The sequence below is a fragment of the Branchiostoma lanceolatum genome, chromosome 16, assembly GCF_035083965.1.
Source record: "Branchiostoma lanceolatum isolate klBraLanc5 chromosome 16, klBraLanc5.hap2, whole genome shotgun sequence".
Classification (NCBI taxonomy): Eukaryota; Metazoa; Chordata; class Leptocardii; order Amphioxiformes; family Branchiostomatidae; genus Branchiostoma; species Branchiostoma lanceolatum.
This window is the reverse complement of record NC_089737.1, coordinates 9,478,670-9,492,055: the sequence shown is the minus strand read 5'-3', so window position 1 is coordinate 9,492,055 and position 13,386 is coordinate 9,478,670. Positions and strand designations below refer to the sequence as shown.

Genomic DNA, 13,386 nt, shown 5'->3' with positions numbered 1-13,386 from the left:
TCCACCCCACGATAAATCCGCGGTCCCAGATGCTCTTTAAAAACATTACCAGTCAAGCAATCTCCGTTATATCAGACGCAGCTCAAAATAACCCCAACTGCGCATACGTTTTGATTACCCGCCACGGTCCCCTCATCTATTATACAAAGTTCCTATTTTCCAATCAATAAGGTCATTTCCATGCTTTTCCATTATTTACCCTGGCCGCGTGTCAATGTCAGCGGAGGAACATGCCTCCGAGAGACAATCGGTTGTTGGCGTGGGAAATTTATAACGTTATCAGAACGTGACAATATGCGCCGGCTACGTGGGCCGCATTCGCGACGTTCACTAATGTTGTGGAATTGCATTGTTGGCCGATAATATATCACCCTTAGCCAAGAGTGGTTTTTACTGCCTTCTAAGTGCTGAGAATTGGATTTGATGCTCGTGCATGAAAAGTTTTACTGTTAACATCCCCTGCGCGGAACAGTAAAATTGTACCAACTGTGACAGCGAACTTACACGAAATGTCGAAGTTCAGGCCCAGTCACACTTGTACCGGGCCGGAATCCGGTTCTGCTAAAAGGATTTTGTTACGGAATAATTTAGGAGCCGGTTGAAATGGGGAAGTGCGAGCTTTGGAGGTGCTCCAGGAAGGATAATGGGGTAAGAACAGATGGATGGCTTTTGTCAGAGGTGGTTCATTGGGAAACCCGGTAGGGCCACACTAACGTTGTTTAATGGAGGTCATCTATGCACACAAATCCAATTTGATTTGCTTCCCCCGTGGAAAAGGAAGAAATCTCTCTCCCATCAAAATGATGGACTACTGTGTATTTGAGCTGTGGCTGTAAATGAAGAAGTCATTGTGAACTTGAAATACTGAATTTCTTAAGTCTAGCCATACCAATGTCTCAGATATTTTCTAGTTAAAATTTAGAAAGAGGTCAGCATTAAAACATAGCACTGATATTTAAACATGTTTCTCAGACTATATACTCTCTGAAATTGTTTGTACCAAGGTGCAGACTTTCCTTTTAAAATCTAAATTTTTTTTATTGTATTTTTCATGTTCATCGAATACTGGATACTACATTGTACTACTACTACTATCAAGGTGGCAATTTGGTCTTATGTTAAGGGTTGTTGACTAAGAATCTAAAGGTTCTGGGTTCGAATCCTTTGCAGGCTCACTTGGAAAGGCACCTATTTCCTCATGCGACTTGGGTGAAAAAGGGCACCAAGCTTCGGCTAGGGACATCCTCTTGGATGGGGCATAAAGCCATGTTTGAAGAAAGCTACACCTCGAGCAAGTTAAAGATCCTGCCATACTTTGATAAGATGACTGTAATACACATGACAGTCACTCTAAACAGTTACATATGGTATACTCTAAGCAAAGTTTAAATTAGCATCAAGCACACGCCATGTACGTAGTTCTGCAGTCTGTGACATTTCGTTGGCCTCTAACTTTATTGAACACATTCTTTCCCAAGATTTTATCTACTTGAGAAATTGGGACGAGTCCATATAATAACCAGACATCCCGGCTGAAGATATTTGACTTTGAGCTCCCGGCATAGATCCAATACACATGTAATGTTACCCCTTCCAGGTTCCCAAATCAGTAAATCGCTGGAGCGTGAAATGGGTGGCAATTTATCCAGACCTGCTTTATTCGGTTTTTGTTTCTCTTTTTCCCGGCGTGATGCGGCAGCCGCATGGCGCCTGTGATGAGGGATGACTCGTTAATGTTTACAACCGCCATTTACGTCTCGCTGTCAGAAGAGCCGCTTATGCCATGATTTCTCCAGAGGGTCTGCCATCTTGTTTCTTTGATTAGCTTATAAGCTCGGTGCCGAGTTCTTTTGCAAACATGTTGGTGATTATGACGAGTAAAGTAACCTTAGTACTAAGGCAGATCATTAGAGGAATTTGTGTCCAAATATTGTGGTACGTTTTGCATTTTAAACTAAGTGTTTCTTGGAATTGACTCATATTGGGTAAATCCTTAGAGGCGTTATGTGCGTAGTTGCTTGATATTTTGCTGGCTACATTCATCTTTGTCAAAGCGGACATTGAACTTCAGGTGATAATCTCTGGCGGTTCGCATATTATTCAAATTGCTGGGTTGCAACAGTCGCGAGTCTTGATCATTACTTTCAAGTCATTGCCCTTGCAAAAGTGGTGCATTAAGCTGCAAAGGCATAATTAGTGTTAAATTACCATGGGTTGGCACTAATGCAGCATCTTCGAAACTTAGAGCATTAGAGCAGCATTCAGCAGAGGGCATGCAAGGAGTAGAACTAGACAAAGAAATGGGATCATTGGTATTAATAAAGTGTATTGCAAGTTCTTGCCCGAAGCCTGATTGTAGCAACAGGACAAAAATAGCTAACCAAAAATAATAATAACAACACAATTCTAATTTACTTTGCTGTAAACCTAGTTACATGTAGGTTTAATTTCTTTTTTGGAGACGATGGAAGACCCCCGATTTTCTAAAACATGTAGAAAATGAAAAGTATTTCTGAGTGTTAAAAGTTAAGAGTTTTAGACTAAAATTTGTCAGTTCCAGTTATATAACAGAGGAATTTATCATAGCCAAATTAGTAAATGTAAATTTAATAGAACTGGCAGCAACAGTATCACACTTGTCAATCTCTTTCTGAGACAATACGAAGAACTTCCTGACTTCAGAAGTAGAAGAAGGACACATTCATTTGATAGATCGCCTTTTACCTCAAAATCAGTAGTCCATTTGATTCATGCTCATTACTCAGAAACTGACAGATTCTACGGCATCTTATTATGGAGAGTTACACTTAGTCTATCTAATAGAATTACATGGAGTAGGTTAAACTGTTGTTTTTGGTGTTGCCAACCTACATGTACATTTCTGTACGTATTAAACCCCTCCCGACAACTTGAACTTAATAAGTTGAAGTCTTCGTTTCAACAGCACTATGTTCAAAAATAGTCAGATGCGCACCCCCCTCCCACCCCCACTAATATTTCCATATCTTGCCTTCCATCCTGCCTCTCAATCATGTACCTTATGGTAGAGTTCTTACCATAAGATCAGTCCGCAATCATTAATCACAAGAACGGGTAGTTCATCATGCAGCCTGGGCAACAAACCCTGTTCCAATTCTGTCTTCCTTTTCCGCAACAACTCGATGCAGGCGTGTTCAACACATGCAAAACGCCCTGGGGTACGTTTGCGTACAGGACGATGAAAAATGGCCGCATCCCTTTCTCGATCTGATGACCACATTGCGATATTGGGAAGAACTCGCGGTGTGTGTGTATAACAGACGGAGTGCGTCGTTGATTCGATGATGGATTGAACCGCGATCTTTGCCCAAAGTAACGCTTCAGGCAAAATTGGATTCTTGTCGATCCATATGTCAGAAGACATTTTTTTTACTACTTGTTGGAATTGGAGAATTTGCTTTTGTAGTGTTGTTAGATTTAGACATAGATCCTCCCACATTCAGACAATGTAATAAAACTGCCATCTTTGTGCAATAAAAATGTAGCTGGAATCCTGTCACATGTTATGAGGTTTACATGTATATCCATTGTTTCCACGAATGTTGGTTTTTTATTTGGTAGGGGGTTGGTTATGCATCTCAAAGACTTATTTGTTGATGCTAAATGATAGGAATTTTATATTCAAGGCAGTTGGGTATTTGTGATGGTGTTCTTTCAAGTGAACAATGATTGGAATGGGATCAAGTAAGCCTAATTGTGACAGTTTTAGTTTCAGTAACTTATATTTATAATGACCTAAAAACAACAACCATTTTTAATGTAATCATAGGTCCATGTTCATTGTATTTAAGAAAAGGAGCTATGTAAAAAATAATAATTATTGTTTGCTGAAGATATCTTTGCAGCATCATAGTAAAAGGTATAATGCAGTACACACTTTTTTGATAGGTGGCATTGCAGGTAGTTATTTGGACTTTTCCATTTCTTGTCGGGGTCAAAGTCATTAAAGATAACTGTAGCACTGTGCAGAGAAATAACTTGAATTTGCTCGCAAACGTTCACTTTGTGACAAAATAGTATTTTCAGAGATTGTGCTGTGCATTTTTAGGTTTACTATAATGACTGGTAGGAAATGTTTGGAAATGTTTAGCTTTGGAAGTAGAATGCTACAGGAAGTGGGGAAACCAGGCGGAAGAAATGAGACGTCACGTAATTGGCAATAAAGGTCATGCCGTGAAGGTCAGTGGACGATGAGGAAGTACGTGTGACTTGGTTTTTAAAACGATCGGAATTAAAACCTAAGGGATGTGCGATTCCTTAGTGGTAAAGCCAGGGAGTTGTTGTCGCTCTAGGGTTCTGCGCCAATGATGCATGCATTCAGGCATTCCCCTCGACTAGGCTGACATTTACTTTACCACATCAGACGTCAGGAAAAGAGCGGATTCCTCTTGTCTTTGATTAAGTCAGATGAACTCTCAGTGCTGCAGCAAATTGAATTATTTTACTTGGCATCTGAGGGAAGACACGGGTATATTGGGTTTGTGGTTTGTAGAGCCTTGTTCTCGTTTATTTGAAAGCTTGGCAGTGGCTGTGGAATTAACAATTACTACTGAATATGGTTTAAAAAGCATAGTTTCGTTGACCAGACAATATTTATCTTATTCATCTAACTTAACTATCAAAACAGTAAATTTATGAAACACAATCATACTATAAATGTATGTCATAAACGAAATAGAATAATGCAGACATTATGTTTTTATCATGTAATACATAATAATTGATGCCAATTTTCAGCCTTATTTTAAGTTATTGCTTCTTGCTCTTAATTATATCATGGTACATCTCCTGAAGACAAAGCTATTGCATCATAATACTAAACCTCATATTATGATATTCTGCAAGTTAAAAAGGCTTCAGTCATTGGAAGGAGAAAAAGTTTTATTCAAATCTCTGCAGGTAAAGTTGTTCATGTACATGTAGAATAAAAACTGTAGGAAGAGGAAAAAGACTTGACTACTTGAAATGTTACGTTCTCTAGATCATAATATAGACGATTCGGACACCATAAAAAAAGTCAAGTTAGGGGGAACAAAGAAGCATGGCTGGGAGGGCATATGGACCAGGTCCAGCTTGTATCCATGGATACTGTTATTGTCAGACTGACAAACTACTCCTTTACAGCCCAGTTCAATCTGAGTCTGTCATAATAGTAGATTATGATAACAAAGATAAAGAGACCTCAGGACCTGTACTTTGACAAAACACAATGTAATTTCTGTTGCCGGTGTCATTGTAATGTGCGGCATTATGTGCCGGGGCTCGAGTCAAAGACAGAGGGCTGTCACATGCACACGAAAGTGCGAGAGAGGGCTTAAGCCTACAGATGAGTTGGAATCTGTTACCCATAACACGGTAGCTTTAGGGAATGGCTCATGTGCCACGGCCATTTTTCACTTGTCAGAATGGGCCACAGGGGATCCGCCGCGGAGGCCGGGCCGCCGTAAGTGACGTGTACCGAATTGGCCGCCTACAAATGAGCTGCTGAAGGTAAATTGAATTGGTTCACGGATGAGATTCTAGGTTCGCTGCCAAGCTGGACCATTTGCAAGGTCAACCAAATGTGTCCGTGCAATAAGAAGCAGATGATATGTCGCTAAAGAGTTATTTCCAATCATATGCCGAGCCTTTGTCTTTGCCATTGTGTAGGAGTTTTATGGTTCTAAGATGCTAACTGCTACCATCAAGTCAGTACTTCAAGTTCAAGTTCACGGCAGCTCAGAAGTACGGTTCTATATTGCACTGCACCAGCATCTTCTTTCATAGTGAATGGTAAATTTTTAAGATGTATTCTTTTGAGTGCTCCAGGCTTTTTTGGCTTCAAGCTTGCATTTGAAGACTGGCACACTACAGGCTAGGAGGCCTGGAGAAATACAAGATGGAGATGTCAAGATGTCTTTGGGCTGCAGTCTCCAGTATCTGGGTGATGTCTGAGACGGGATTTCTAATTTCTGAATCGAAGTGAAAAACCAAACCCAGGGAGTGACAGGAAGACTTTTAGTACAGTTCAGAGTTGGTAAAATTATTAGTCTTTTATCCAACCCCTGTGTGGAATCAATTAAAAGTCTTTAATTTGATTACAGAATATGGAAGACAGCAAGTGATGCCAAGGCATCTCTTAGATCAGAGTCTTGACTAGTTTAATATTTTTCTTCTGAATAAATGAGATACAAAATGTAAATTACTAAGAATGCTGGCGGGTGGGCAGCTATTCTATGAAATGGTCGCTGTTACCAGTTACACGTACATGTGTATCTAACACAAAGAATACCAGTAAGCCCTAGGGGATATAGTTCTGTGTACTTCCTCCATCAAAAGTGCATTATCTAAGGACATTATCATCATCATCAGTCCAGGGTAATGTTCAGTCCCGAATGAAGAACCCCTCCCTTGATTGACTCCAGTTCATCCTGTCATGTCCTAGTCTGGCCCAGTTGTTTGACAAGGACACAGTATTTTCATGCAAAGGAGCAGCCATGAAGTTTGTGTGTGCAGCTGAGGCATTTCATTTCATTTCATATAAACGGCCAAATAGGCAATGTCTGGATGCTTGTACATATGTAGCTACAGTTAGATGAATAATGAATCAGATACATTTGGATAAAATTTGAAGCCAGTTAGTTTGTCACCTCCATTTAAGGAGGTATTGTTTTGGGTGTGGTTCTCTGTCTGTGTTTCCACAGTTGTTTCCACATGCTATATACATGTTTTACCACAGTGGGACAGGAAAAATGAATTAGTGAAGGGCAAAAGGTCTAAAGATGTAGGAGTGACAGGAAATAGGGCTCAGTGTGAGTAGAATTAGTCATTTATCAACTTCGTTGTTTTAACTTGCTTTATGATAATCATGACATTGTATATTTGAAGGAAAGAAAGAAGACAAGTACACCTACATCATGAATATTGCCTCACCTGAAGTTATAGTCAGTAAAAACCCACTCACCACAATCTTATCAAGGACATGATCTGGACAGGAAAGAGCTGCAGTTTTGACTTCCATTCTGCGGTCTGTCTACTCTCCCAGCAGGAAATGTTATCAGACTTTTTATCATGGACAAAAAGCTGATAAGACAAGCTGCTGAGTGTACCAGGCAAGTCTGTTACAGATCAACCTGTCTGCTGCCATGTTCACTTACCCAAGGTCATTTACTGCTAGAGGTCACCCTGTTGCCTCAATCTATACAGCGGGTGCCGTTTTGTACCTCACAGGTAGAGAAGTGATAAGGTCAAGTCTAGTTATTATGTTTGACGTCAGGAAGTATAACTCATCTTGCATTTTGCCTTTAAGGTCAAGGATGACTGGTGGGTTTACGTCAATGTCGACTTAAACAACTTTGTCACAGTCAAGTTCTTTGATTTGAGAGAAGACCTTTTGGCATTTGTGATGACAACTGCAGCAGCAGCATTTCTTTTTGTGTAAGTGAGTGGGGAGGGAGGCATTTCAAAACCTTCAGGCCTTGCCATACATAATAACTGTTTGTCTGCAAGTTTTCCTTCAAGATAAGACCTTTCGGCATTTGTGTTGACAACTGCAACAGAATCAGTCTTGACTGTGACTGGGGAGGGGGGCATTGCAAAACTTTGAGGCCTCAACTTACGTCGTGGTCGTAACTGTCTATCTGTAAGTTTTGATTTAAGATAAGACCTTTTGACATTTGTGATGAGAATTGCATCAGCGTTGTTCCTTTTTGTGGGAGTAGGGAGGGGGGCGTTGCAAAACTTTCAGGCCAGTCTACATTATGATTATAATGGTCTAGCTACAAGTTTTGATTCAAGATAAGACCTTTTGGCATTTGTGATGACAATTGCATCAGCATTGTTCCTTTAGTGGGAGTGGGGAGGGGGCATTGCAAAACTTTCAGGCCTCTCCTTATAGGTTATGATCGTAATTGTCTATCTGCAAGTTTTTTATAGATTCCTGTCGCCCCGACACAAAGTTTCTCCCCGAGCAGTCGTTAAAATCCCACTCATTGTTTTAAAAGGATCTCTGTGTACCGTCGGTCGCGATGGAAGCAGTCTCTGTGTAATTGTGTAGCGCCAACGACACCTTATCTTTCACCTCCAGACCAGAGGTCTCAAACATCACACTTGTGCTACAGAATGCGATGGGTTAGATTACTCGCTCGGTGCCAACATGTGGACCGATTTCACACTGTTAAGACTGAATATCTTGCATGTCATTGGTAGCGGACTCAAAGTCGCCATTATGTTGAAAGTTAGCCCGCACATTAAAAGGCAGGGCTAACATGTGATATCAATGAAGGTTCTCGGGGGCTTGTTAGATGAGCCGTACCCCAGACTGGCTTGGTACTTTGCAGACAGAGATCAATAGATATCCCGGCCATGTAGAACAACCCAGCATGTCTGGGTCTGTAGGTTCTCGCAGTTCTGACCATCAGCACAAAGGCCTGCCCGTTAAACTGCACATCAAGGAAGGCTTTTATGCTAATCCCGTGTGCATCTTTCAACTTAGGTTCCCTCTGCCAATTCCTCCATTCCTTACAGTTGGGATGTCTGCTTTGATTAATTTGAGACACAGTTACCGAACTCGTTAGGCAACTTTCCAACGAGCCAAGCCAAAAATGTACAGAATGCAAGGAAAGGAAATGCAGTATTTATCTGTTGTCTCATCTGGAAATTCAAAATTATTCCTTCTTACAATCTAGTAGAACAAAATGTGAAGATCTAAGTTGAACTGAGTATAACAACCAGAGAGAGTGAAAGAAATCCAATCTGTTCTGTTAGGCAACTTTTCAACGAAAAAAGCCAAATATGTATAAAATACAAGGGAAGGGAAAAAATAATCCTTTGTCCAATGGGAAAACTCAAAATAGAACTGCTTTATGATGAAGGGTTGTAACATAACAGGAAGTTTTAATTTGAACTGGCTAATAGCCAAATAAAACTCAGAGGGAAGGAAATCTGGTCCTAAGGGATTTCTGGTAAAGTAGGTACCTAATTAGTGGGCGATGTTACTGTTGCAATCAAGTCATTTATTGACTCCAGATATGCATGGCTTCGTCGTAACATTTATTACCAGTCTTTGCAGTCTTCGTATAAATTTTATTTGTTTCTGGAAGATTATCTTTTCCAACATATTATTGTCGTATTCTCAATGGAATTCTTAAGGTTTAATAATCTCTCTTATGTGGAAAACCTGATAAATATGTAATTTTAGGGCTGACTTTCATAGAATTTTTGTCCTATCTCGATATGGATTTTTGAGAATAGGTGCATCTACATGTAATCTAGAATTTATGGTGCACAGAAACGATTGAATGCACAACACAAAATAAGCAAAACCAAAGTCTATCACTACCGGTAACTTCAAAATAGTAATACAACAAAAAGCTACATATTTTTTCTGACATTACAAGAATGTCAAGAATATTCTGTACACTAGTGAACAATTAGTACCTTTAACGTAATGCTATGTTACCCTACACAGATATCTTACTAGGTGCACCGTTGCACCCCAGAAATTATGTGCACGGCTCCAATTCAGGGTGCACAAAAATGCATAGGCACCCAGTTTTTCAAGCCCCGTGTAGCCAATAGTCATTAAATGTCTATCCGTCCGGGATGCCAGTAGTCAATTCTTTCCCCAGAAACCCACAGTACAGCGTATTGACATTATAGAACGGTGCATCAACTGGGCATATCTCACGGGATTTAATCAGAGTCACTTCGGATTATCGACTGCCGATGTACAAAATTATGGTTTATTTTCTCGCACTATCGACAAGTGAGTATTTGACCGTAATCAATCACGGAAATCGTACCTCCCAACGGGATGAAGCGGATGCGTGCCCCCCCACGTTCAAGTTATTTGGTATAAGTGCCGGTTATAAACACTATACTACTGCTGTAATAAGAAAGGTGAAGCACTTGTACATGTATGAACAATATATTACCAGTTCACTTGTTGCAAGACATTTTATCTATACAGGTTTTTGTGTACAGCCACTCCTACCACAGGCGTCGTGGCATCCTAGTTTGACTTACATGTATCTATACGTTGGAAATATCAAAATATGATCCTCTGTTTTGTATGCTTGTTTTCTACACGTTGACACAATTATCCTTCAGTTGTCAAAAAAAGGCAGGTTTTCAGAATACATACACATGTAGAAGCTCTTATACATTTACATGTGATTCAATAATGCCTCTTTCTTACTACATGTTGGCAATAGATTTGGCAATGGTAAGTGGTTGAGACATACACTGTGTTAGGTAGTAGGGTTGGCAAGCAGTGACATAAAAAATGAAATTATTTTGTCCGTCAACATTTGACACATTGATCTCCATAGAACTCAATAACAAAACATGCACCGCACTTGGATGTCCGTCAAAGCAACAGTATATATTACCTGGACAATCTTTCTACAATTAGCACTGGACAATATTGTGACTCTACTGCTTTAAAAGGACACAGTCTTTTTTCATCTGCCCTCATAAGAACTGTTGGCAAAAGGGACAATTTCATTGAAATCGATTTCTTCAACCAGCAACTTTGCACACCGCATTCGGACAGTCTGATCATGGAGCATTAGTGAGGGTGCCACGGTTAAGTTGCTGCATTAGACACAAAAATACATTGAACAAGGTTACATACATTATGTACAGAAGAAGTGACTGCCCGTCGCAGTCAACTAATGCTAATTGACTTAACACTTTTTTGAGTAACTACTACAACTGTGTTTCTGTTATACTCTCTGTGGTTGGCTCCCTCGGCAGGGTGGCGTAAGTGTTGTAGGTGGAGATCGCCTTGTCCGAGAGGTTGTGGAGTAGTCCGTCTTTTGTTATAGAGTGCATGGTCCCGTCTCGTGGAAGCGTCTGAGACGAGTTCTCATGAGGAAGTGTGTGCAATGACGTAAAGGTACTCATGTTGTTCATGGACAAAGATGTGTGAGTGTTCAACGAGTTGGAAGTAGTGTTGATAGACTTGCCCATAGAGTTTGGGCTGTCTGGACATAGCTCATCTATATTGACTAGATCTACTGTCTTGTAATACGACCGATTCTGAGGCTTCGGTTTCTTTTTCTTTTTCCTCTGCATCCTGTAGTATACAATGAGTAAGCATATAGCTGCTAACGTTATGGCACCAAAGCAGCCAATGATGATTTTGGTTGTAACAATGACGTCGTCTACCTTCGGACTCCCGTTAGTCCCAGCTTCTGAGTCTGGTTCGTTTAGGATCGGTGGCGTGGACTGCGGCGATTTTGGTTTGGCTGAATCTGTAGGCATGTTAAAGGAACTCTCCGTTCCAGGCATAGTTTTGTTTGTCACAGTGAAGGATATATTCCCAGTACCATTAACAGTCAGCACGACGCTTATGGTAGCATTCCCCACGGGGTTTTCAGCGACACATATATACTTGCCAGAATCGCTGACAGTCACACTGGAGATGTTGAGAGTCCCGTCGCTCAGAACCTTCACCTTCACCTTGTACGATCCGTGGGTAACGGTGGTTCCATTGGGCGTTATCCACGAGATGGCAGTTTCCCGGCCAGAAGTGCAGCGCAACTCTGCGTTACTCCCCTCCGTGATGTTGAGATCCCGCGAATGATTCTCGATGATCGGAACGGCGCACGTGAAGTTGGAGTCGTACACGTCGCCGATGTACGTTCCTCGTAATTCGTCGGGAAACGCGCACTGCGCGCACGGGTTACAAGAACGGTTGGACGGAATGTTGTCTCTCAACCACTGACTCAACCACAGAATCTCACAGTGGCACCTCCATGGGTTGTGATGAAGAAAGACTTTCTGAAGGTTTGGCAGAGGCGAAAACAAATTGTAAGGTAGCATGGTGAGGTTGTTGTACGATAGGTTCAGCTCGTACAGGCTCACCAGCTCGTCCAGTGCGTTCATTTCTACTGTGTTGATCTGCATATAAGTGAGCCATAACTTGCGAAGATTTCGAAGACTTTGGAAATGATCAGCTTCAATGACGGCAATGGGGTTCCCAGACAAATCCAACTCCTCCAAGTTGGTCAGGTGCCTAATTCCAGGCATCTTCTTGAGGTTGGTCACGCCCATGTTTAAATACCGCAGCTTGGTTAAACCAAGAAATGCGTTGTCGGAGATAAATTCCAGGTCCTTCAGCTCCCCTATATCCAGGTACGTCAGCGTCGGCACGTGAACAAAGGCCCAAGAATTTATCCTCTTGATCGGATTTCCACGCAACCAAAGCTCGCGTAGATTGGGCAGGTATGCAAACGCTGTGCTTGGCACTTTCTCCAGCCTGTTGTAGTACAACTCCAGTGTTTTGAGAGCGTCTAACCCGGTAAAGGCCCCGACTTCAATGTCGCTAATCTTGTTCTGGCTCATTTGCAAGGTCTCCAACTCCACTAAGTGTTTAAACTGGTCCTTCATGATGACGGTAATGTTGTTGTTGTGAAGACTCAATAACCGCGTGTCGCTCGGAATGCCGTCCGGAACGGCAGTCATTCCCGTGTCCTCGCAGTACACGGCGTAGTACTTGATTGGGCACGTGCACTTCCGCGGGCAGCCCTCGGATAGCAAAATCCCAGCCAGGAGAACGACCCAAGCGAATGCAGCCGCATCGTTCCCCATGGTTACTCGCTGTATCTCCCCGGCTTGTGCCACAAATGTTAATTTCTATGCAAATACCCTCAAGTGCAGTCAATCTCCCCGTGCAGCACGCGTTTTATTACTCATCACATGTTCCCCGAAGCGAGATTACATGGTGGTCCCATATCTCCCTCCTCGCGTCGTAATGAACCTCTGCTACTGGGCCGCCATCTCCTCACATTTAAAACTTAACCCCTCGATAGCCGCCCCTGGAGACAGGGGATGATGATAATGCAGCATGAATGGCACGTCTATGCGGACACACACGCGCACGGTACCCCGGCATTGATTTGTCCCACTATTCCGCCGGTTTCAGAGACGGCGTCAGAGCACCGGGCGGCCACACCTAGGCGAGACACAGACTGAAATTAGTAAGGTGTTTCATATCAGTTAGATGATGATTAATACAGTCATAACTTGGGATAATTTGTGACATAATTTCCGGGGAATTTCTGGGTTTACCTACAGTACATGCAATGATTACTACGCAACTGAAATAAGCATTAATACCATCTCTGATGTTATAACACATCATAAACAGTACTGTAAAAGAAATGGCATGCTATTCAGAACAAAAGAGTTGATTACATTGTGACTGATATGAATGAGTGTTATAGATTTTATTAGACTTTGAAGCTAATACGTATTTGTAAGAGGAAATTTGTGGATCTGGAAAGACAAAGTGCTCATAGACAATATGAACTTCTCAGTATGCCAAATAAATAAAGGACTCATTATGATGATAATGGTATT

General features: G+C 41.6%; 2 protein-coding genes across 3 annotated transcripts in view; one reads left to right on the top strand and one right to left on the bottom strand.

The window, feature by feature from the left end:
• The window catches only part of LOC136421744 (staphylococcal nuclease domain-containing protein 1-like), a 159,754-nt gene that overhangs the window by 31,198 nt on the left and 115,170 nt on the right, over positions 1 to 13,386 (top strand). The window lies entirely within an intron of this gene.
• The window catches only part of LOC136421745 (leucine-rich repeat-containing protein 4C-like), a 71,622-nt gene continuing 67,925 nt past the window's right edge, over positions 9,690 to 13,386 (bottom strand). For both annotated transcript variants that reach the window (XM_066409260.1, XM_066409259.1), the window contains exon 3: positions 9,690 to 12,979. In XM_066409260.1, the coding sequence (XP_066265357.1) occupies positions 10,729 to 12,615 (1,887 nt within the window). In that variant the 5' untranslated portion in view covers positions 12,616 to 12,979 and the 3' untranslated portion in view covers positions 9,690 to 10,728. The remainder of the gene's footprint in view (positions 12,980 to 13,386) is intronic.